The 27,115-nt window shown below is 43.1% G+C and overlaps 1 protein-coding gene across 2 annotated transcripts in view; it reads right to left on the bottom strand.

Moving 5' to 3' along the window:
* The window catches only part of LOC148477774 (uncharacterized), an 87,000-nt gene that overhangs the window by 20,455 nt on the left and 39,430 nt on the right, over positions 1 to 27,115 (bottom strand). Inside the window, exons 2-4 of one of the 2 annotated variants that reach the window (XM_088456251.1) lie at positions 24,003 to 24,072; positions 21,519 to 21,654; positions 8,143 to 8,297 (exon numbers count right to left, since the gene is read on the bottom strand). In XM_088456251.1, coding sequence (XP_088312377.1) covers positions 8,143 to 8,297; positions 21,519 to 21,636 — 273 coding nt within the window. In that variant the 5' untranslated portion in view covers positions 21,637 to 21,654; positions 24,003 to 24,072. The remainder of the gene's footprint in view (positions 1 to 8,142; positions 8,298 to 21,518; positions 21,655 to 24,002; positions 24,073 to 27,115) is intronic. The other variant, XR_015872476.1, reaches the window with a different exon arrangement.

Raw genomic sequence — 27,115 nt, 5'->3', positions numbered from 1 at the left:
CATGGGCCTAAGGTGACATGGATACATATATTGGGGACTGGATCGGCATGGTAATATACATACTAGGGGAGACATACAGGATAAACAAACACTGGGGATAGGGGGAGGGGGCATGGTATATACACACTGTGGCTTGGTGGGGACATGCTGAGGCACACACTGGGGTCTGGGGTGGTGACATGGTGACACATTGGATCTTGGGGGATGGACATGGTGACACACACTGCGTTTGGGTAAGATGAGCGGTGGGTGGGGCAATCCACCACTGTCAGAATACATCTCCACTCTCAGTTAGCAGGCGCAACTTCTGCTCCACCCACATCACTCCCCCACATGCAGGCACCATTCAGCGATCACCAAGCTGTCAATTTCTTTGGTGATTGACTGCATCTTGTTTCTACCCCCACAACTGCAAGAGACTCTGGTGAAGAGTCTCCTTACTTCCCAGCAGCGGCACCCCTGAAAGTGTGCTGCGATACCCCAGGCTGCCATGGAACACAGTTTGGGAACCACTGCCTTAGCATGAAATACTAACACACGTCTATGCCGCATTGTCTTAAACACTGCAGAAAGTCTCTAGTGAACTTGCAATTAATAGCAAAGGTATAGAGGCAGAATGAGCAGGCCTTAGCATGCAAAAACAACAAATATCTACGGATGTGTCCACACATACATCCTCCGTGTGCTACAAGTCATGCTACACATAATGCTGGAGCTCCGCATGACTTGGTCTGGGTGTATCTGCATGCTAAACACTACGTTACAGTGTTACAGCCGCTGACACTGTAATGTAGCATTTTGCATGCAGATACACCCACATTCACACACAGAACATAGGTGTGCTGCAGATCATTTTAATCAGCAGAAGCTGCTTGTGCTATCTATTCTCATTGTTGCGTGAATTAGACGCATTTGAAGGTAAAAATATGCTGAGCGCTACTGAGTCACACTACGGCATGGCGTGACTAGAAGGGCTAAACCCAATAATTATAATTTCTTATTGTCATGCGTATTACTGCGCGAATGGAGAGTGCCAGGAAGGGATCCTACATACCCTCTCCTGGTACATTTTGTGGAATGTTGCCCTTAGGCTACAACAACTGACACTTTATGGAGATGGTATTAGCTACCGAGTCTTGGTAAATTTATCAAAAAAGTAGCCCCCAAAGAAACCTATGTGTGCTGCTCTTGAGAAAAATGGGACCACACAAACATGGTGAGTATACTAATATTTGGGGCGGTATTTATATTGTTTCATAAATAGCCCCTCAGACAGACAATGTTATGATAATTTAGGGGTGAAAAAGTATATTCATGGATTTCTTTTGCTTCCATCTAGAAAAACCAGAAGGAGAATTGTGGACTAGGAGAAAATGAGAGAGCTGGCACTGGAGGCTGTCTTTATTTGAAGAGATAAGACAGACAGTCTGCAACTGGCAGTACAGCATTATATGCATCAGATATCCCTAAATCATAAGTCTTAAAATTGCATTTCTATTTTCCTCACAAAATAATGTAATTTATCTACTTTTACATATTAGGGGAGACATCAGAGCTGATAGTTTAGGGTGTGTTCGTGACCACATGGCACTGCTTGGACCTCCTCCATTTCCACAATAGGCTTTTAAAAATGTTCACCCCCAGGACCTTGCAACACTTATTTCGGCCTTGGCTTAATGGTGGCATTCATAGGCTATAGTATATGATATCATTAAGAGGCTATATGGTGATAGTGAGAAGCCATGTGATGTCATTAAGGATTAAGAGACTTTGATTTTATCATCACTTACTAATAGGGCACCACAATTTTGCACAGCACCATACAGTTGGGAATTAGGAGGGGAAAGGACCCTGCACCAGAAATCTAACAATATATATTCATTGTACTATTCCCATATCAGACACTGGTTGTACCTTCAGTTAGAAAACATTAGGTTATGAAGACAGTTGCCAAGCAATTACCATTTTACAATAGGGATGTGCAGGCTCGGATAGGTTCGAGTTTGCACGTGGATTTCGGATTTTTCCCTCCAAAAAAATGGAACTCAGAACGAGGCAAAACGTCATCTTACATGGACGAACATCATCATTCCTGGTCTTTTGTCCAGGAATGATGATGTTCGTCCATGTAAGATGACGTTTTGCCTTGTTCTGAGTTCCGTTTTTTTGGAGGGAAAAATCCGAATTCCACGTGCAAACTCGAACCTATCCGAGCCTGCACATCCCTATTTTACAATAACATTCCTCTTATTATTGGCTATAGATGGGGTTAAAATCTTTGGGACATTATAGTTTGCATTTCCATATGGCCATATAGACCACCTGACCAGACAACAGATTGTTCATCTGCAAGACAGTTACTCAGGCCATACACGTGTCTTGGTTAAACAATACTGTCTTGTGCTATTCTCATTGCACATGGCCTGGGAACCCAGCTCTGCATTGTCATAATGCAACAATTTGAGGCTTTATGGAGCTATACCAGTGGCAATTAGTTGGTGGCAAGTCATTATATAGGCTGATATTAAGAAGCAATAGAATGGAATAATTACTATTTTGTGGCCTTAGGAGGATGTTGTGAATTTGAAATATTCCCGCTAGGCTGTTTTAGAGGGTGCCGCACCCTGCCCGATTTTAAGAGGGCAGAATGCACACTGCCCTCCTTGGCAGCGCCCTACTAAAATAGCCTGTGGGTGCTGTCTCCATCTGTGGGCTGCAGTGTCTCGTGGTGGGAAAAATTGTGGTGGCAGTGGTGTCCATTTTCCAGACATTTTTACAGCGGTGACACCGGGGCTGATGTGGGACTCCAGAGAGGTAAGTACAATATTACTGTAGGTGCAAGGTGTGCGGTGCTGGCCCCCCTGGACCCAGGGGCCCATGTGCGCCACACAGCCTGCACTCATTATAAGCACACCCTTGGTGGGGGCCGATGGTACTCAATTTTACCAATGTTTATGGAGGTTTGCAAGGTATTACGGATGTGAAATAGAGGTAGTGGAAGGCAGGGGGCATCTCTATGTTGGCAGTGGAACGGCATTGTGATTGCAATCATTAGCATATTTTGCAGCAGACCTGCCTGTGATTACGGAGCTTTGATCACAATAGCAATCTTTAGTGAATCGGGTCTTAAATCTGCATTCTGTTCTGCTGCCACTAGATGACAGCAATTAATGTTTGTGGTACCTTTCTTCAATTTCTCCAGCAGAGAGCTTGCTATCCTAATCCTAGGAAAGCAGATGCTCAAATTTGAATCAAAGTGGTCCATCATCCAATACATTACATTGATTGGCCGCTATCATAGACGACAGGTCATAGGGACAGCTATTTGTTTGGAATATAATGACAATTGGTAATTTTATTGTTTCACAAGTGTAATTGCACAGTGGTATATATAAGGGACCCCTATCACCTCACCTAACCTTTTATCACTCCTGTTAGTCCCTGCACACACCTGCACTGCATCACCATTCAGCAATTCTTTGCCCACACCTACACCGAATTACCTTTCAAACACACCATTGGCCCAATATGATTACACGTATCACTCCAGCTAGTCCCTGCACACAACTGCACCGCATCACCATTCAGCAAGTCCCTGCACACACCTGCACCGCATTACCTTTCAAAAACACCATTGGCCTAACCTGATTACACTTATCACTCCAGCTACTTCCTGCACACACCTGCACTGTATCACCTTTCAGCAAGTCCCTAAACACACACCTGCACCGCATTACCTTTCAAAAAAAACAAACACCATTGGCCTAACCTGAATACACTCATCACTCCAGCTACTTCCTGCACACACCTGCACCATATCACCATTCAGCAAGTCCCTAAACACACACCTACACTACATTACCTTTCAAACACACCATTGGCCCAATATGATTACACGTATCACTCCAGCTAGTCCCTGCACGCAACTGCATCGCATCACCATTCAGCAAGTCCCTGCACACACCTGCACCGCTTTACCTCTCAAAAAAAAACCTACCATTGGCCTAACCTGATTACACTTATCACTCCAGCTACTTCCTGCACACACCTGCACCGTATCACCATTCAGCAAGTCCCTACACACACCTGCACCACATTACCTTTCAAACACACCATTGGCCCATTATGATTACACTCATCACTCCAGCAAGTCCCTGCACACACCTGGTGCAGGCATTACCATTCAACAAGTCCCTACACACACCTGCACCGCATTACCTTTCAAACACATCATTGGCCCATTATGATTACACTTATCATTCCAGCAAGTCCCTGCACACACCTGCACCGCATTATCTTTCAAACACACTATTGGCCAATCTGATCACACTTATCACTCCAGCTAGTTCCTGCACACACCTGCACCGCATCATCATTCAGCAAGCCCCTACACACACCTGCATCACATTACCTCTCAAACACACCAGTGACCTAATATGATTACACTTATCACTCCAGCTAGTCCCTGCACACACCTGCACCGCATCACCAATCAGCAAGTCCCTGCACACACCTACACCGCATTACCTCTCAAACACACCATTGGCCTAATATGATTACACTTACCACTCCAGCTAGTCCTTGCACACACCTGCACCGCATCACCAATCAGCAAGTCCCTGCACACACCTGCACCGTATTACCTATCAAACACACCATTGGCCTAATCTGATTAAATTTATCACTCCAGCTAGTTCCTGCACACACCTGCACCGCATCACCATTCAGCAAGTCCCTGCACACACCTGCACCACATTACCTTTCAAACACACCATTGGCCCCATGAGTCACCTGATCACACCCCCACCCCCGGAAGTCCCCTACATAAGAACCTCACAAGCATTGATCCTCTCACACCTCCTTGAAGAAGGCACCTGTGCCGAAACGCGTTGGAGACCCTCACATCAAACCCAACACCGATCCAGGCTGACCTCCACTAAAGATCCCCATCCCCACCAGTGACCACCAGTGTAGAAAGCTCTCAGCCCACCCGCCTGCTGGTCCGCACTGCTCACACCTCCAGTGACCGGCTCCACCCTGGTCCAGCCTCTCTCCCCCCTGCTCCCAGGCGAGCTCAGTAACTCACTCCTGGCCAGGGGTGTCTCCACCATCGATCCCCATTTCCACGAGGGACCGTCAGTGATAAGAGCATCCCGCACATCCGGCCGCAAGTCCGCCCAGCCAACATTGCCAGTGACCAGCTCCATCCCGGTCACACTTTCCACATCCCCCCTCCTCCCTGGCTTTTTTTTTTTTTTTTTTAATCAGTATCTCGGGCTGACCACCCCAGCACACACACTGCAACGCAGCCTCCTAGCGGCTCACCCATCCACACCTCTGGCTCCTCACCACCAGCGGCATGACCAAGAGCCAACTTCAGCTGCATACTCCGATCGCTGACCTCCGCAGACCAATCAGTGCAGCCGTGCACCTGCAGCACACCAGCAACACGCTGATCCAGCTCACCAACAAACCTGCAGCTTCCAACCTATCTGCAACGGCCGCAACGTCGACCTACATCACTATAAAAAAAAACCTACCGGTAGGTAAGTACTGCCAAGACTCACACCAACACGCGGGATGCCGCACAGGTGTTCCAACCCACTCTGCACATCCCCCCACCCCCGGAGACTTCCTAGACTGTCGACCATAGGTCCAGCAGGGGTGACGTGCAAGGTCACTGAACCGCACGGGAAGGAGCCCCCTAAAAGGGTCCACCTACCTCCCCAGTTTCATCACCACTCATCACTGAACCCCACCCACCTGCCAGGGATCTTAACAGAGCAGCATTGTGACTACTCAATAAACGATTTTGCCCCAAATTACTGTGTCTTGCTGGCCTCATTTTGATCCTATTCCATTCCCCTTTTCACATTACTCCAAACTACACTCCATACCCAATTACACCCTCCTCACTCCCAAAACACCACCACCACCAGAAGAAACAATCTAATTAACACCACTCACAAACACACACAAGTCATCACCATCACCACTACTAGCAGGAAGAGCGCACCTTACCCCCCTACCCCTATACGTTTTCAGTGCGGGAAAGGTACTCCCACACAAAGGTGCAGCACCCCGAAACCACAACACAACACCCCCTGGTCAATGAGAGCGCAGTTCTACCACCCATCTTCATATATAAGGGATGCGTTTAATATACCGACACCCAAGATGCTGACTGCCGGAGCTGGAATCCCGATCAGTGTGGGAAGACCGGCGACACAGTCTCCATACAAATTTTAATCAGGCCCCCCATCATCAGATCATATAACTGGCAATACTTACTGTACACTTATATTTAATATTACTGTATATATTAGCAGAATATACATATGTACTCATTGGCTGTATGCAAACGTTGTTTACTGCATCTCGATACTATACCATACTGAGCTACTGAGCAGACCTTTTATCCAGACTCTTCTAACTGAGGTATCCTTCCACATAAAGTTAATGTGACTATATTGCCCACCCCAAAAAAAAAAAAGACAGCATTAGGAAAAAACATGCTTATATATACTCCCTGCACAAAGGAGATAACTGACCAACGTAGAGAAATGCAGAATCAACCAACACTGGTGGATACAAGATAGAACATTTCTTAGATGCCATCACCTAACTTCAGAGTACAGATGTGTCCTCATACACCATGGCTTTAATCTCTCACGGCGCAGCAGGTCCCATGTGACTTGGCGTTCTGTCTTATATACTCACAGTGTGTATCTTATTTGCACAAATAAAACAACTGGAAGCAAAAAAACTACTTTGTTTAACTGCACTGATAAATTTGACATGCAATATTTATACATGGGTGTGGGATTGAGTCTCAATCCATACATAAATGTAGCAGGCGCTACTTTTTCTTACATCTCACCTCATCTGTGATATTATACATGTTTAAAACTATTTCCTGTGCAATCAAAGTTGCAGATCAGCGTCTCTAGTATACTTTGAGTTGTGTTTAGCTGCATTTGCATTACAAATAAGATACAAAATTTTAAGAAAAAGATGGTACACTACATCTATTGATGTGGCTCAGTGACATTGGGCTTCTCACACCATATGGCATAATGAGGCTATGACCCCTATATGTTGCTACATAACATCTCCCATACTACTCTTTTATGACACGCAAAGGGACTAAGTTGCATGCAACTCTGACAATATTCCATATACCAGCAGCATATCTAATGTGAGTATCCACTAGTATTTGGTGCAGTCGCACGGATTTCTGTGACTATACCTCCCGCAGCCCTGTATACGCTAGAGCAGCCATCATCACTATTAGCACCATTTGCACCTACCCCATGCCAGGTGCAGGAGATGCAAGTGAATCAGGTGTCCCCTAGGCATATGTACTCTATATAGTGAGCTCAGTTGCCGCCCAGTAAAGTACATTTTGCAGACAGAATAAAATGACGGGGATGCGTGCAAATCAGAATCACCTGTTAGCACACAAAGATGCATATGTTGTCTGCAGCGCATTCATAGTCTGCTAAAAATCACTTCATGCAACTCAGAATTAGGCCCATTGTGCAGAACTACAGTATTAGTGACACTCATGTTTTTATATAACTCTGGCTCCCCCGAGTAAGAGCATGCCACAGTCTGACAGACATATTGTTCCCAAAGCTACAGCTGCGTAAGTCAAGAAACTATAGTGGCTTTTGGCACTGTCCTATTCATGTATTTAGATCATTCAGATTATCTTGGTAAAGTAACCAATATGGACGCAGGCTCCAGAACTCCAGGAAACACATTTTTCTCCTATGGACTCCCCCATAGCGGCAGAAGCCATTCAATCATCTGCCAACAATAAACTTACCTGTGTTATGTACATTTAATATGGAGCAAACAAGTGGAAAAGTATAAGAGTTTGCATCTCCCACAATGCCAGGGTCCTTGGGAATGGTCAATTGTCTACTAAAGGCGGCAGGGGCTTCCATGTTCCTGAATGAGGAGAGGGGGTTGTTTCGCCTGAAGTTCTACTTTCATGAATGGTAATATGTAGAGAGATAAGGTTCTCTGTCTGGAACAACTTATGTTTCCCTTGAACATTTCTAGATTAATAAAGTAAGCTCAACTAACAGTTTACATGTAGATCTTCATTAGGTTTATGTAAACATTTTCTCTTACCAGCAGATATTTATATCCTCCTTCCTGAGCTGCCAACATCCCTACTAATCTTATGGAAAAGGCGAGGAGGCTTGTCTCTGTTTCTTCCACATTCAGCACCTGCTGAAGAAGTCCTACAATACATCCATACTCATCCAACATCATCTCAGGAGGTACTAGAAGGAAGGAAATAAAAGTTTAACTGAAAATATATAATACACCACAAAAAAGACACATGGGGCTGATTCTTAGTGGAACGCATCTGTGGCCACCTTTTTTGTCCGGCCATTGCATTATAATTACTTTCTTAAGTTAATGTGAGAATCTGCCCGAGCATGAAGAAGATCCATGCACCTACATGAGGAATCCTATCCTGCCCACGGTTTTATGTCCACAGGCATCATCATTAGTATCTGGATTTGCGCCCGCTGCATGCTGGGTGCAAATGATCTGGGTGAAATAAGTGTCCCATCCCTGCCTGCATGCTACGATCATGCACGGAAGTTGGCTTACACACCCGCAAAACACTCCCATGAGCTAGGACAGTTCCGGACAATTGCATGGTCGATCTCCAGCAGTGAGCATATGTTGCATGTGCGCAGTCAACAATTTCTATCTTTAGTGAATGCGTAGTATGCTGAGGTCCACAAGATCCTTCTGCAATTGTACTTGAGTCCGACTCAGATTCAGGCCCATAGTATATAAGGGCCCAAAACTAAAGTGATGGCTGGTAATGATCCATATCAAATTAGTAGGATGGTTATCTGGTTTGGTGGAAAGGGCAGTCAGCAGATGACTTGTATGTCCTGTATGTGATAAGAACATTCTCCTGCACTGACAGGAGGAGACGAGGGAGTAGAGCACTGGAGACATGTGCTAGGGGAAAACAAGGGGGAGGAGGGCCCTGCCTGTAAAAGCTTATATACTAAGGGGAGTAGGTGAACAGAAGGAGGGTGTACTGGGAAAGATACATGGTGGAGGGTTAAACCACAAATAACCTTAGGCACTCACAACTAAAATGGCTTTGATAAACATATATGCTTCTATGAGTGGGTCTATATCTGTTTGCAAACACACAAACACAGCATTACTGAACACAGTCTACATTTGCCTGGCCCTTTCCTCACCATCTCTCCGGCTACAAATGTTAAGGTGCCCACGCACGGTACAATATTTTGCACAATCTGGCCATTTTTGATGCTTTGGAATGACAGATTATGCATAATATGAGCAAATTAAGAGTGTTCACTCATGATAATGATGCCTATGCATCCCCCCATGGGTTGTACATCATATCATCAGATCTCATATGCTGCAGGTAAGATTTGCCGATCTCGTACACGATCCAGCAGCATATCGTTCAGTGTTTATGTCTGAACGTTATGCTGTTCGGATCGGCACCATGCTGCATGCACATATTAGGAAGATCTGTGATGCATGCATCAAGACACATGCACAGATCAGTCCATCTCTACAAGCAGCTGTGATAAAAGACACTGATTCATGAATGAATCAGTGAGATCCGTCCATGCATCTGTGTTAAAATAAAATAAAAAATGGCGTGGCACCCACCCCAAAGCACAACTGGCCCTGGGCTTTTGAGATCCAGTACTGGTTATGCTAAATACAGGGGACAAAAGACTTAGGGGTACTTAGTATTTAGCACAAACAGCACTGGGTTCAGCTAAGCCGGTCCTGGTATTGGAAATACAGGGGACAAAAAGAGTCGGGGTCTCCTGTATTATCCTTAACCAGCACCGGACACTTTCTAGCAGGGGAGTAATGCCACAGCCAGGGGAACCCTTTCACCGGGTCCCCCAGTCAAAGCATTACCTTTGACTGCTAGTCAGCCCAGGCCGGGGATCCCTGGGGAGCTTGGGAATCCCATAATAAAGGAGTCCCCCTCACCAGGGCACCCCACGCCTGGGCTGACAGCCCTGGACTATCCCCAGCACCCCTGGAGCAGTGGTTGCCAGGTTGATTGTGTAGTGTTGTGTAAAAAATAGATTAGACAATATTGGCTTTTGCAGTAGAAATACAGGAACCAGCAAGCCTCCCCCACATGCTGGTACTTGGTGAACCACAAGTACCAGCATGTGGGACATTATGGGTCTGCTGCTTTTGTAGTTCACCTGCAAAAGAAATATTAAAATAAAGACAAAACACACACACTGTGACAGTAAAATTTTATTAACACATGCATACACACATGCACACTCACTATCTAACATACTCACCTAGTATCCCTGAAGCTATTCATGTCTCCTTCTCCAAGTCTTAATCCAGTGTTACCTGAAAAAAAATTCCATACTCACATCCTCATGTGCGTGGATCACATCTTCTTCTTTCCATGTAGGCATCCCCAGTCTTGGCAAAACAAAAAAACAAAAATTCCCAGACCAGCAAACACAGTACCATCCTCTAAGGACAGTACTACCTGAATGACAGCTCAGTGGTGGAATTTCACTAAAGAAATTCTGGTGCTTAGCAATCATTGGCTTAGAGAGGTGAGCCTTCTGCCTCTCAGCCAATGAACGATTCCCACCATTGAAGTAATTGGTGGGATCCATGAAAGTAGCCATTGACATGATCCACGTATAGGAAGAGGTAAGGCTTAAATGATTAAGCAAATCTATATAATGTGCAATAATATTAAATATAAGGTGCTGCTCATTATGCGAAGATTAGCAACAATCTTTGCTGGGACAAGAGAAGACACAGCTCGGCTATAAAGGGGAATTCCCCTTTACATCTGCCACTACTACTCAGGGAAATAATCTATTTCTGGACCGACTGCCAACCACCACTGGCAACCCCGTGTGCAGACCACAGATTCAAACAATGCAGGAGGACATTGCTGACCACAACTTATAGATGGTAAATAACAACTCTGGAATTTATATCCCTAAATTTCCTTCACTGACGTGACAAATATTTAGCGGGACTCGGATACTGATGCTTTAAGGAGATAATTACATACATCTCAGATTACAATAAGGACTTCTTTATAAATCCTATTCAATATCTGCAGTGTGTTGGTCTCGATGTACGATTTTTAACATTGGTTGTACTTGGTGTCAAATGAATATAAACATAAGATTTTGTTACATGGTTTCTGATATGTGTAATTTTTACTGGGTATTTGAATACATTAAATATGTTATTGCTACTTAGAACTTGAATATATGAAATGTTTACTCATTGTGTCCTAGATAAAAGAGTAATATAGTATTTATTTCTCATATTATTTCTTTTACCCTGAAGGTAATAGTATAAAAAAGGAGGGGGTTCCCAGCGTTCACCAGAAAACTAAAGAAGTAAACCCAGCCATTGTGTATATAAGTATAATTTTGTTTTTATATATTGAAAATAATTCTAAATCTTGACCTTAAATTAGAATAAATGACAAAGGTGATATAACTAAACAGTGTAACATTGATATAATGCCAGAATACACCTAATACGGATACAAATGATGAACAACATAAAACAGATGCCATAAAAGGGGGGTGCTATTATAGGAGCTGATGTTACTGTACACACTAGAGATGGCTAGTGAGAGAGTGTCTCAACACAATGACTCGAATCATTCAGATGTTCAGATGATTTGAGTCACTCAGAATTTGGTGTGTCGAGACACCCACCTCTCTAGCCTCTCTGTCAGTAGGAGCCTGAGTGAGTGGCAGCTTCGCCCCCTATACTGCTGATACGACCCACCTGATCATACTTCTGCACTGAGTCAGATCAGCAGTGTAGGGGGCGGAGCTGTCAGCAACTCACTCTGAGTCGCGCTGCTACTGCTAGGACACAGGGGAGTACACTGACTTAAGAGAGTCAGTGCAGAACCTTGAGCTGCAGTGCTGGGCTGTGGGGGACGGATCTGTCAGCGACTCACTCGCTGGCACCTCTGCTTCCTATAGCTCTAAAGAGCCATTTCCCAAGACACTATCTTGAGACACTTCACTGAGTTGAGCCATGTAGCTCAACTCAGTGCTGTGAGTCACTCTACCCTTCCCTAGTACACACAGCCCTAGAGCTGCAGCAGCAAAGCAACCAGACCCCTCCCAGCCAGGCAGCCAGAGCCCTGCCCTTCCCAGCTAGTGACTCAGTCAAAGAAGCTCCTCCCCCAAAAAGAGACGAGGAGCTGCTCCCTGGTAGTGATCAAACAGCAGCCATTTTGTTGCTGGGAGATGAGATCCAATCTCCCTCTGCCTATCAGTGTAAGTTCCAGCTCTTCTTCTTAGCAAAAGGGAAGGTCAGAGAGGATGTTTGAAGACATCTTGCCTACTAGCACAGGGGAACGGGGAGGGAGGTGGTGTGAGAAGACATCTTGCCTACAAAAGGGGAAAGCAAGGATGCAGGGTAGAGGAATCTGCTGGGACAGGAGAATGACCAGGAACTGTAGAGGGGAAATGTGTGTCCAGAGCACAAGGAGCACAAGGGTCGATGTAGGGCGAATGCGCATGCGCACGACAGAGGGAGCTCCGTCGTGCGCATGCGCGAGACCCGGCGAGCGACGAGAAATACGTTGCTCGGGGTCTCGTACCAAAGGGGGCATGCTGTCGATGGTGACTGACAGCACGCCCCCTTTGGTGGGCGTGCCGGGGGCATGGCTGCCAGACGGAGGCATTCCCATGGGAACGCCTACCGTCTGGATCCGGCCCCACTGACATCACTAGTGATGTCAGTGGGAGTGATTTTGGCTCTGATAGAGCCAAAATCACTCCAGGGCTTGCGGTCACTGAGACCCTACCGCAGGGTCTCGTCGCAAGCCCGATGGTCGCGATGGTCTTGACCATCGCGACCATCATCATGGACGCTCGCATAAGCTGTGGGTGGTAACCCACAGCTATGCGAGCGTCCAAGAGGCCACTCCATTTTTAGGGAGGACGGCACTGATTCAGAGCGAGCGCTCTGGTCAGAGCGTCCGGCTCTGAATCAGGCCCAGAGTTTGTTAATTCTCTAGTATTTTCCCGTAGCAAAGGAGATCTCTGTCCCGAGTTTGACATTAGTAAATTTGAGAGTTCGAAAAAATGCACAAACTCTCCAGAGTTTGCAAACTTTCCCAAACTCTAAGCTTAGTAAATTTACCCCTTATAGTCAATTTCTATCAATGCTGTGACAGGCCAGAAAACAACACATTTCCAAAAACAGTTTACAAAAATAAAAACATAAATAGTTAAAATACATAAGGATGGGCATTTTGCAATTAATAGATGAACATGTATGTATTAGTCACCTTAAATATAGAGTGAATTACCTCCCCATAGTTATCAAACTACTTCTTATAAGACTTCTTTCCAGTTCCACCAAACCCAAAGCCAAACTTGCCCATCCCTAGAAGAAAATCAAGCTGTAGGTATTTTGTGGGGCACATATAACTGCATGTGATTCTGGATAATCATCTAACAAACAAGAATATGTCTCCGCTGGGTGATGAACCCATTTACAGATTCCACTTGTGGGCCTATGATTACCCTCAAGATGGAAATTAAAGAACACACTCCAAGTGTGGACTAAATGTTTAGAACAACATTAAAGGATATGTATATGGCACCCCCAGTTATGGGGTCACCCCTTAGATAAGGGCTCACTTAGATGTACTGCAGCACCTATACATACTTTTTAAACATAAATGTATATATAAATGTCACATGCCCCTGGTCGCGGGATGTGACGTCAGCCCTATGCGCAAACCACGTGGGCTATGGAGACGCCGCCCGCACATTCAGCTGTCGGTTGTGGCTAATTGTGCTGGTCCGAGAGATATGTAAGCTACGGTGATACATTCCGTGGATAAGCAGACTATTAATATGGGGATGCAGGTTGCTGTAATATTAAATGTGTCCATGTCTTGTTTTCTATATATGTTTGTGTATTGTCTCTGCGGGAGGGTGTAGGGGTATTTAAGGATGTTGTATGTAGTTGATTATTACACCTTGACAAAGGTCCCAAGAGGACCGAAACGTAGGAATAGCGTTGTTTGGAATAAAGCTGATCTTTTGAACTCCTGTTTGAAGTCTGGTGAGTGCACCCCTATAAAAACTCTCTCTCTCTATATATATATATATATATATGCCTCATTGGTCAGGGTGAATGATGCATCTCTCTGTAAAAGTTGTCCTTTGTGAATGAGGGTCCTCTGGCATCCTTCTGCACATGCGCAGAAGGACGCACATGCAGCGGGGGGTGGTGGGAGGGTATGCAGTTGGGAAGCCAGGCAGACCTAATCCCGACAGCTGGCTTCCCGACTGTCATATCCCGGCAAGGGTCTAAAGACAGCCATCGATATGCTGACTCCTGTCATTAGACATACGCCGGGAGACCGACTCCTGGCATCCTGATCAAAGGGACACTGGGAACTGAGTTTGGATAGCTGCGGGAAGGAGGGTTAAGTTTAGGGTTCCCGGGGGGGACTTAGGGTTAGGCAGCCCCTCGAGAGGTTAGGTTTAGGCTACGGGAAGGGGGGGGTTAGGTTTAGGCACTTAGAGGGGTTTAGGTATTGAGGTGGAGGTTAGGGTTAGGTATCCCTAAGGGAGGCTTAGGGTTAGGGGGGTGGAATTAGGTTAGTAAGTACTTACCTGGGGACTATCGTGATTTCCACTGCTGCTGGGATGCTGGTGTTGGGATTCCAACTGCCGGACATGCATCCAGTGGTAAATCATACCGATTCCAGTGGGAGGGATCTGATTGGATCCCTCTCACGGCACTCTGCGAAGAGAAGCCCATAGGCTTCTATAGGGTAACGCTATCTAAAGATGGTGTTCCCACTGAATCCTAGCCCTTGAATCCATTGCTTGGTGCATATGAGAAATGTGATCAAGCCCACATATTCAGGGCTTGACCACATTTCTTATGTTGCTGCATCCCAACTATTAAGCCCTATAGCAGGGATTAACTGAACTTTAATTGACCCTGACAGACTGGATGTCACTTAGCCTGTGCTAACAGGGAAGATTCTCTGGGAACCAAGGGCCATTCAGGATGCAGGACTTGGGGAGTATAGGGACACCCACAAGCATGGACTCATATAAAAGAGAGGGGTGAGGACACAGATGGGAACTTACCTGTGCAGCAGACAAACAATGTAGTCAACTGAAATGTAGAGCAGGCCAATGGAGAAGCAGGTGTCAAGAGACCGGGGTGGATAGGGACTGCAGGACAGGGCTGGAGGTCAGCACCTATGGCACAGTCAAGAGAAGCTGCCGAAGTGTGGGGAGGACCCCAGCTCAGGATTAATGCAGTAGTGCCTGGGAGCAGCACAGGCAGTGTGGATGATGTCCTGAAGAAGACCCCCTGTGAGGAACAGAGAACCTGGTGGCTGCAGGTGAAGAGGATCCAGAGAGGACCCCACAAGAAGAAAAGCCTGCCTGCCATGAGGAAAAAAAACCTGGGAGACCCCGCCGCCGTTGAGGATGCTACTGCACAGGTACTGCCGTGAAGACGAACCATTGCCAGAACATAACTGCTGCCTGCTACTGCCACCGGTCCTTGAGAGGATTCCACCGGGAGGGAGAGAGAGCCAGAGACTGCCAGGGAAGTGACCACCACACCATACACTTTACTGGAGACTGGACAACTGCTGCCGCTGACCACTGGAGCATTGCTAGGAGGGACCGCCTGAAGAGCACTGGAGGGACAAGGCAGAGAGGCATCAGGAGAGGAGGCCAGCAGGATGACCTCATTGCCAGAGATGACCCACAGGGATAGGAGCCTTTGTTGGAAGAGGATATGCGCCCGCTCACCGGGAGGAAGATACCTGGTACCGCTGCCAGTTAAAAGAGGCACCAGAGTGAGAGTGTCCTGAAGACCCCTAAGTTTCCAGGACCCAGTGACCGGATCCTGGAGACAGTGCGCAGCCCGTTGTGGTGCTTAGCATCCCGGGCAGTGTTGAAAATCTGTGGGAGGTGTAGAAGCTCAGAGAAGAGCCGCTTCTGGAGGTGAGATATAGTTCTGGAGGTGAGATATAGCTGGGTTTCCATGAATTTGTATGTCTGGTAGTGCTGGGCATCTTGCTGGGGGTGGTGTCAGGCTCTGCTCCCCCTAGTACAGGATTTACGGATAGATCTCCTTATAGCTGTTATAGAGCTTATAGAAAGGTGGGGGCAGGACTTATGTTAGGGGATCTGTCTTAATTTATTTTTGTAATTATATTGGTGGCCCTTCTGGTCTTTCCTTTTTCTTCTTATGGTTTGGCCCCTATTCCTGTTCTAACTGTTCTTTTGGAAGCGCTTTCTTGTCGCACAACATTTTTGATTTTTCACCAGCTATACCACTGGGACAGGGACTGCTGTGAATCACTAAACACATCAGTGAATATGTAGGTGCTGTATGACATGTACTAAGTAATACATAAATATGGGGCAAAGAAAAAAAAATAAGCAAGTAACTTTGCAACTGGGCAAAACCATGTCATACTGCAGGTAGTGCAGATGTAACGTGTGCAGACAGATTTAGATGTGAGAGGAGCACGTCCTAGCTCAAATCTAAATTGCAGTGTAAAATTAAAACTGACCAGCATCATTAGGCTACTTGCAAAGCAGATAATATTCACCCCGTATGCAATAAAAATAATAATTGCACCCCTTCCACTGCAACATTGTTTGTTCCAGGTGCAAAGTTATTTGCTGTTTTTACTTTGCTCCCAATTCAGAATCAGCCCAGATGTGATTGCTTGTGAAGTATATATATGAGTGAAAACAGCATCATTACTTGTTGAGACTGGGGATGTATAGGATATCGGAAGGCATGAGAGTCTCTATGGGGGTGATTCTATTATTTTATCATGCCTGATCTCCCGTCTAAATTGACGGGAGGCTGGGGGTGATATTCAATAGTTTTTGGGTGCCCATGCTTTATCGCACCAAAATAGACTGGGTTTAGCCGTGTAAAACGAAAGTTTGGCTACCAAAAAACAGGACTTTTCTCACATTTTTTGCTCCCCACCTCACAATGGTGCAAGCAAAAATGTGTCCACCCACAGCATTCGCGCCAGAACTGGGCAACAATTTAATTAGTGTCATTAGTGTCAGCTACTGGTGAATACAATAGAAAAAGGACAGTCATTGACCATCAATGTTTTCAAAATATCAACGGTTGCTGGCTGAAGTCAATTAGTGTTTTTGCCATCATTGGCAGAGAACCAATGCTTCTCTGCCATAGATGGATGACGATGGCAGAGGGGCGGCCACTGAGCCCCATACCCATTTTTTATTGGTTCCCAGCTCAGCATCCCCCAGCAGCGGTGGCCATCAATGGGGTGCAAACCATTGATGGTTCCGCATCAATAGTTTGTGTGCCATCGATGGAAATTACTGATGGTCTCATTGATGGCCATCCCTACAATAGAATCACCCACTAGTAATGATAAAAAATAAGGTAGGTGAGGCTAAATGATGTTATACAAAGTTTTGTATGGGCATGTGAGGGTTTATAGGGTTATATGAGGGGATATGTGCACCCGTTAAATATGTGCTCTGGACAAACATTTCCCCTCTACAGTTCCTGGTCATTCTCCTGTCCCAGCAGCTTCCTCTACCCTGCAGCCCTGCCATGCTTTCTCCGCTTGTAGGCAAGATGTCTTCTCACAACTCCTCCCTCCTCATTCCCCTGTGCTAGTAGTCAAGATGTATTCAAACACCCTCCCTCCACTTTCCCTTTTGCTAAGAAGAGCTGGAACTTACACTGATAGGCAGAGGAAGGTTGAATCTCACCTCATTTCCCAGCAACAAAATGGCTGCTGTGTGATCACTACCAGGGAGCAGCTCCTCATCTCTTTTTGGGGGAGGAGCTTCTATGACTGAGTCACTAGCTGGGAAGGGCAGGGCTCTGGCTGCCTGGCTGGGAGGGGTCTGGTTGCTTTGCTGCTGCAGCTCTAGGGATGTGTGTACTAGGGATGGGCAGAGTGACTTACAGCACTGAGTTGAGCTACATGGCTCAACTCAGTCAAGTGTCTCGAGACAGTATCTCAGGAAATGGGTCTTTAGAGCTATAGGAAGTAGAGGTGCCAACAACTCTGAGTGAGTCGCTGACAGCTCTGCCTCCCACAGCCCAGCACTGCAGATCAAGGTTCTGCACTGAGTCTCCTGAATCATTGCACTCCCCCGAGCCCTGGCAGTAGCAGCCTGAGTGAGTTGCTGACAGCTCCGCCCCCTACACTGCTGATCTGACTCAGTGCAGAAGTATGATCGGGTGGGTCAGATCAGCAGTGTAGGGAGTGGAGCTGCCACTCACTCAGGCTCCCACTGACAGAGAAGCAAGAGAGGTGGGTGTCTCGACACACCAAATGCTGAGTGACTCGAATCATTCGAACATCTGAATGATTCAAGTCATTGTGTTGAGACACTCACTCACTAGCCATCTCTAGTGTGTACAGTAACATCAGCTCCTATAATAGCACCCCCCTTTTATGGCATCTGTTTTATGTTGTTTATCATTTGTATCCATATTAGGTGTATTCTGTCATTAGATCAATGTTACACCAGGGCCGAAACTAGGATTTTTGTCAACAGGGGCAAGACAGTAATATGGCGCCCCAAACCCCCCCCCTCCCCATCATAAGATGGCCTTTTCTGACATAAATTTAATGTACATCCCTTAAAAATATTAATTAAATTTTCTTAAATAGAACCATCAAATGTCCAAATTATTTTATTAAAATTACAAATTTCGACAGAACAAATTGGTTGTAATGTAAAACACACAGGCACACCAAAATAATTAAAAACTGCACTTTGCGAGCTATTTTTGCAGCAAAGATTTTTATAATATCTTCATAGCTAAGATTGGAGGCTCTCTTGTGTTCAATTGAAATTATACTGAGGTTTGTTAACCTTTCTTGACCCATGGTACTTCTTAGGTAGGTTTTAATAAGTTTTAATTTACTAAAACTTTTCTCCCGAGGCGACAGAGACTGGAAGTGTTAGAAAGATTCTAAGTGCTGTAGTGACATTAGGATATGCCTCTTCAAGCCTATGTTTATAAATAAGTTTCAAGATGGTCGCTGGAGGAGATGATTTCATTTTTTCATCGACTTCCAATGCATGAAATTTAAAACTCTCGATTTCATGGAGGAATTTTTCTTAATTTATATCTTCCTTGTACATTTGTGCCAGTTTCTTTGCTCGTGTTTTCAGATGATTTGTTTCTGTTTTCTGTATTTCCATTCCATGTAGGAATCCAAATTTGTCATTGATTTTTTCTAGTGCTAGGAATCTCTTATTAAGTTCACCTATTATTCGATCAATAATTTCCAGTAGTGAGATCCTAAACAATTTTTCCTGTGAGATGTTAGATGCATCATCACCAGCTGTTTCACTTTCATCAAACATCCTCTTTTTCTTTCTTCTTCTAGTTTCTTTAAAATCAGTTGTAAGATTGTTAGTGTGTGCTATTTCTTTAGCCTCGGTTATTGCTTCAGACAGCGCACTATCTCTCGCTGACTGAATCAGATTTATCAGCCCACGTATATTTCTTACTGCCTTGTCAACTGTTACATCATCTCTCTGTAGATACTGACTGACACGGTCGATCTTTCTTAGGATTCCATACCAAAAACACGTGACGACTATAAATTCAAACTTGCTTATGTGTTTCAACAGAGAGTTTACCTTTGACTTAGTTTCTACAGAAGACAGAGGGCCGGTCCCCAATTCTTCCAGGGCCTTCACAACTTTATCTAAATGTTTGTACACTGCCTCGACGGCTTCTATCTTCGCTGACCATCTCGTCTTACTTTGTGATTTTCGTGAGGTTGGGACATGTTTCTTCAAAATTTCCCATCTTGAAGTTGATGCTGCAAAGTAGAGATAGAGAGAGTGAAGTGTCCCAAAGAAGGTCTGTGCTTCAGGAGATACATCAGCAGCATGTACACCTACTAAATTTAGTGAGTGTGCAGCACAAGGCACAAAATATGCCAATTCGTTTTCTTGGAGTATTCTTCTCTGGACGCCTTTATAAACTCCAGCCATGTTTGCTCCATTATCATATGACTGACCTCTGCAATACTTCATGTCTAAACCATCAGCTTGTACTTTCTTGAGGATTTCTTCACTCAGACCAAGGCCTGTCTTGTCAGAAACTACAAAAAAGTCAATAAAACTTTCTAAAATTTCTGGGCCATTTTCACTTACTTTAACATATCTTATTACCTCCGTCATTTGTTCAAGTTTACTCACATCTGGAGTGCAATCAAACATGAGTGCAAAATATCTAGCTTCTTTTATATCATTCAGTATATCTTGTCTTACTTTTCCTGCAATTATTTCTAGGAATTCGTCCTGAATCGCTGAAGAAAAGTAGCTTACTTGTCCTTTCTTGTGCCGTTCTATGTGTTCGCGCAAAGGAGCATGATAGTGCGATATAAGGTCTATGGTGTTTAGAAATTTGCCACTTTTGGGGTTCCCAAACTCACAGCTTTCTTGAGATCCTCTCAAGGGACTCCCCTGCTTGGCCAAGAACATAATAGCATCAATAATACAATGCAAGACTGCTCGTCAATGTTTTTCTTCCTTAGCTATCTGGTGTTGAAGTTCTCTGTCTATACCACCGATTCCGAGTGAGGTTTCAAGAGTTTTCCAATTACAAAAACATGATTTGTGATGTAGTGAGTTCTCGTGGTCTGGGATTTTGTTACTGAGCTTTCTCCACTGTGTTAAACCTTCCTCTTTAGCCAAATAGGACAATTTTTTCTCCGATGCAGAATGTGAAAATAGCCTACATGGAATGCAGAACAAAGCATTTTTTGTTTGGCTATAGCCTAGCCATGATCTGTTTACTTTTTGCTCATTTGGAAGTTGTTTAAAAAACCAATCCTTTGTGAGATGTCTTCCGTCTCTCATGCTTCCACTAAGATCAGGATCATGTTGTGTCTCTGTTCTCATTCTTGTGATGAAACATCTCTCAGGATCGGAAATTGTACTTGGCCACGTACCTGGGTCAGTGAAATCAAAAGCGAATTCCCTGCAACTAACTCCTTGTGAGCCTGCTGAGGTTCCAGGAATGGAATCCTGGTTGTGAATGTCTGTAAAGCTGCTTGAAGTATCTGCCTGTGGGTCCCTGACCTCCTCTTGTGTTGTGCTCTTTTCCATTTCACCTTAAAAAAAAGTTTAATCATCCAATAACACATCTTTCATTTTTCATGTAGGCAAAACAAAATATTCCATTTTAAAAACTTTGCATTGAACTTAAAACTAAACTTAAAGGTATGAAAATTGCTATACCAAATAACAACCACGTTTTTCTTAAAAATACATACAGGATGGCCTTGGGAAGAAGGTGACGCAGTAAGCGGTCGTCCGACTAATATAATGAAACACCAAAACTGCTTGAACTTCACCTGAAGTTCAAGTAAAAGCATTTTAATTTAGTGTTATAATATTCAAATATTTTTAACGCACCTGTCTTGGACTTTTTGTCGCTTAACCATGACGACATCAAGGATGATGAACGTTGTGCTGCTTGTTCTCTATCCCTCGCCTTCTTCCTGTAATCAGCTCCCGATGGTTTCTTCGACATCTTTGCAACCTTTTTTAACTTTACGCACCAAAAAAAAATTTACTCTGAATTTGAAGCCGAAACTGAGTATTTATTACAGCATATTGCAAATATATTTGCTACTGCATCCTGGCACCCAATGTAACTTCGATATTTGGAAATCCTGAAACAGACGGCACTTGTACAAATAAAAGAAACATGAGGCAGGATCAAGTGGGTTCATTTTACCCTGCCTCAAGTTTTTTATTTATTTACGAATGCCGCCCTGTTTAAGGATTTTATTATGTCCTGAGTGTCACTATATAGGAAGGCAACGGGACATTTAAGTATGTGTGTATATATATATATATATATATATATATAGATGTGTGTGTGTATATATATATACACATATATACAGTATATATATACACTGTATATAGATATAGATTTATAAATATATGTAGCTAGATAGATATAAGCTTACAAGCTTCTGGCTGGCTTGGATTTATTTTTTTTATTCCATGCCTATATTTAGGCAAATGTAATCTGTGGTGTTTCAAATGTGTGTATATATATATATATATATATATAAGAAGCGGTGATGCTGGCACTCTTCATTTAAAATATCAATTGTGCGCCGGTGCCCTCCGTGGAACTGAAAACAGGACCAATATACTCTGCTGTATGGCGGCACTCACGGCGACTAATCACAAATTACAACGAGCTCTCATGTTTAGATCAACGTTTCATGAAGCCTTACTGACGAAATGAAGTAAAGCTTCATGAAACGTTGATCTAAACACGAGAGCTCGTTGTAATTTGTGATTAGTCGCCGTGAGTGCCGCCATACAGCAGTATATATATATATATATATATATATATATATAAAACTATAATCACTTCACCGGGTGCCATCCATAGTCAATTGAATACAAAACAGGCAGAATGGTGGTACTCGCGGAATTGACAAAAGAAGGACAGTAGCCCAATATGCTATTTCCGACGAAGGTGCAATAACCGAAACGTTGATATAGCATATTGGGCTACTGTCCTTCTTCTGTGAAAACTGTGAGTGCCACCATTCTGCTCGTTTTGTGTGTGTATGTATATATTATATATATATATATATATATATATATATCTCTATATAATCTTGAAATTTCAGTTTATTATACTTGTTTCTATATATATATATATATATATATATATATATGTATATATAGTAATCAGAGGGGTCCACCACTCTCATAAACACAATGACTGGCCCGATGCCTTCACAATCTGATCACGCATACATACAAGTCCAGAAGTGCTGCACTCACAGCAATTGTAATACACCCTGTGTATGTGCTAATTATTGTATTTCAACATTTCAATCTACTGATTTTCTTCAGTATAGATTGAAACGTTGAAATACACCCTGTGTGTATATACAGTATATATATATATATATGGAGCTTTATATATGTACATGTATATCCTAATATATATATATATATATATATATACAGTGTATATATATATATATATATATATATATATATATATAGTTTATATATCTATCTACCTCTCCCTGTATATATCTATATACATATATATATCTATATATATATATATAATTATAATATATATATATATATATATATATATATAGCTATATATATATATATATATATATATATATATACACAGATATATTTATATATATATATATATATATATACAGATATATATATATACAGATATATATATATATATATACAGATATATATATATATAAAATTTATATAGATATAGGTTACATTAATAATTACATTAATAAGTTAACGTGGGGTGTTTATAATTGGTTATATAGTGGGTTGCTGGGCAGGTAGGGTGCTCACTTACTCACACTGTCACTTGACAATTGGCAGTGAAAAGGCCCCACCCCCTAGCTCACAGTTATTGTCTCACGGGATGATGACATCATCATCTCACGAGACTCTGACTGTGTAGTTGTTCCTCGGCGGCTGCTACACAGTACAAGAAACAGCTGAGCCGCCGAGTGTCCCAGTTTAAGTGCGGGGCGCCGGGCGGTAAGAAGCAGGTTTGGCGGCCACGCCCACGGGACAGGTGATCGCTGTCGCCGTGTATCCCGCTGTACATCATCATGCCAGTGTCCTGTATTAAGTGCGGGCATTGTAAAGAAGGTTTGCTGGCCACGGGGCTTACCTCTCATGCCGCCCGCCCCTGCCGGTCATTGGTGCCTGCATAATCAGTCACCCGGTGCATATGCACCTCCAGTCCCCCCCTAGTTGTGGCCCTGGTTACACTATTTAGTTATATCACCTTTGTCATTTATTCTAATTTAATGTCAAGATTTAGAATTATTTTCAATATATAAAAATAAAATTATACTTATATACACAATGACTGGGTCTACTTCTTTAGTTTTCTGGTGAGCGCTGGGAACCCCCTCCTTTTTCATACTTTTACCTTTAGGGTAAAAGAAAGAATATGAGAAATAAATACTATATTACTCTTTTATCTAGGACACAATGAGTAAACATTTCATATATTCATATATTTTTTTTTCAATCAAATTTTTATTGCCTTTTCAATATATAAGACAAAAACTGATCACAATACATTTGTGGCTGTATATTCCAGTATAACAATATTAATGCAATTGAGATTGATTTAGGATTACAGAAAAAGATGATAACCAATTAAAACATGTGGAAATATCTTATTAGGGAATAACTAACAAGGTTATCAAATTTTGAATAGACATGAGTCTAAACTTCAATCAAGTTATTATCCATACATATATAATACAATACAGTAATGAGTATCTAAAATAAAATAAATAGTAATAAAAGTACAGGGGAAAGACACAAAGAGGGGGGTGGAGATGGTATCTCTACTTAGCATGAAAATCGAACAGGTTGTAATATAGATTTTATGAAATAATCTTTATATGATAGAATATAATTGGAATGGAGGTAAGTGTGTGAAAGACCCATCAGACCTAAATAAGGGGGATTTGATAAGCTATTATCAACACAATAGCTTGAATCAGAGGGAAGAAGAGATATGTTTCAGTAGGTACTATTCAGTGTTTTCAAATAATTGAATAATATGAGCCTGAGAAGAGGCATCTAAGATGTTAATATAAGGTTCCCACTTTTTATAAAATTTTTCTACACCCTTATCTCGGTCTGGTTTGGATGAGCATCTGTCAAACTACAATAATTGAAGCAGTTTTTGTTTGACCTCATTCAGGGTAGGGGAGGATTTAGTGATCCAGTGAATTAGATTATTTTATTTGCCACTGTTAAGGGGGGCATCCACTACATGATTTTAGCAGGCGATTGAACGATAACAACATCATTATCGTTAAATTGTTTATAAATCATGCAGTGTTTTGTCATTAATGATCAACAATACGCGCTCCCGGTGGTCGTTTGATCATCTCGTCAGTCAACCGAACATGCAGGTCAATTTCACTTGATCTATTGAAGATTGTTTGCAAATCGTTCAGACTGAAAGATAAAATTTCAAGGGAAAAAATCAAGGGAAAATCGTTTAGAGATTGGACAGGGAGTAGATCGTCTAGTGGCTGTGCCCCATTACTAATGTTGTAAGTAGTGGAATCTTTGCACTTTTACCTGTGCCCAGATCCCAGAATCTAAAATTAGCACAGAGACATGCAAGTATGTGAGGGTGCAGTTGAAGAGAAAAAAATATATTAATACAGTTTATTATTTTGTTCCATATTTGTCTTATTCTACCACATTCCCACATGCAGTGTATAAATGTGGCATTAGCTGTGTGACATTTAGGGCATTTACCTTTTTCTGAAGATACCATATGCTTATGTTGGGCTGGGGAGATATAAGCCCTATGTGTTAGTGTAATATTAATCTTCTGTATTTGGCACCACCTAGTGGTGCTATGTAGACTTTTATAAGGTGCTGCTACTGGTGATATGGGTGTGGCTTTTATATTATGTGCTGGTTATGAACAACATGGCTACTTGGAACTAACATGCAGTGTCTGTCTTCATTTAATACATCTGAAACATGGTGTCAGAAGTGCCTCAGCCCACAAATGATGCTTATTATTGATGGTGCAAGAGCTCAAGATTATGAGAAAACCTGCTGTGACAAGAAAAGGATAAGGAGTCCATAGATATCAAGTAGATTGAAACAGCATTGTATACACTTTTCTGCTGGAGTGGGAGCACACCAACATGGCAACTACCAAAAATATTCCTCCACCTGATGGGATACAGATGAGTGGCAATGTGTGCATTAACTGGGAGAACTTTAGAGTTGAGTTTGAAGATTTTTCTCTAGCCACAGGCCTTAATGATAAATCTGCTGAGGTACAAGCAGCCACACTGAGGAGAGTGATAGGCAGTGAATGTCGTCATGTTTATATGCACAACCTGAATCTTTCTGAGGAGCAACAAAAAGCAATCCTGGATGCATTGGAGACCTATTTTAAGCCTTTAAGCCTGCAAAAACGTGATATACGAGAGGTATATTTTTGGCAGCAATAAACAAGAGGAAGGTGAATCCATTGATAATTTTGGTACTGAGAGAAAAGGCAGCAATGTGCGAGTATGGCACATTAAAAAATGAACTTATATGAGATAAATTAGTACTGGGCATAAATTGTGAGAGCACACATCACCGTCTCTTAAGAGAGCGGAATTTAGATCTGTCAGCAGCTATTGAAATGTGTCGCACAGCAGAGCTCACTGACCAAAGAATCAGAGCGATGGACAGACAGATTGTTAATGCTGCAGAGAGATAACAACACAGCAGGGATGATTTGATGGGTGGCCCAAAATTTCAAAATCAGCAGCAGAGCTCACCAGCAGCCAAATATACAGTTGGCAAATACTGTGGTAAAATGCACAGGCGAGGGAAGAAGCAGTGCCCAGCATTTGCGAAAATCTGTAAATCATGTGGCATTACCAATCATTTTGCTAAAGTGTGCATGTCAAGCAAGAGATGGAATTCAGCAGGGGAAGTACGCACAGTAGAATAAATAACTGAAACACATACCCATAATGCAGAAGTGATTTATACAACAGAATGTGTTGGGACTGTGAGATCAGAAGGCCAAAAGTGGTTCGCACATCTGATTTTTAATAATAAGAGGCAACCATGTCAATTAGACTCAGGTGCAACATGTGATATGATGAGTCTGAGCGATAAGATAAAATTAGCTCCTAGAGTCCAGTTACTGCCAAGTGACACTAAACTAAAGCTGTATTCTGGGGAGCTGATGAAGTCATTGGGACAGTTCAGAACAGAATGCATCATTAGTGGACATACCCACATGCTAACAGTTGAAATTGTGGAGATCCATCAGAAACCGTTATTGTCAGGTTCCACTTGTGAGCGTTTGGGGTTGATGCAATTTACTATTCCTGCTGAACTGCATAACATGAAACATGGTTTGTCTGGACAATTAAGGATGTGTTCAAGGGGCCAGTGAAGTCTGTTCCTGAGGAAGTACATTT

Source organism: Taudactylus pleione, unplaced genomic scaffold (genome assembly GCF_031769625.1).
Source record: "Taudactylus pleione unplaced genomic scaffold, aTauple2 ptg000690l, whole genome shotgun sequence".
Lineage (NCBI taxonomy): Eukaryota > Metazoa > Chordata > Amphibia > Anura > Myobatrachidae > Taudactylus > Taudactylus pleione.
Note: the sequence above shows the minus strand (reverse complement) of the source record. Positions and strands in the feature narration are given on the sequence as shown.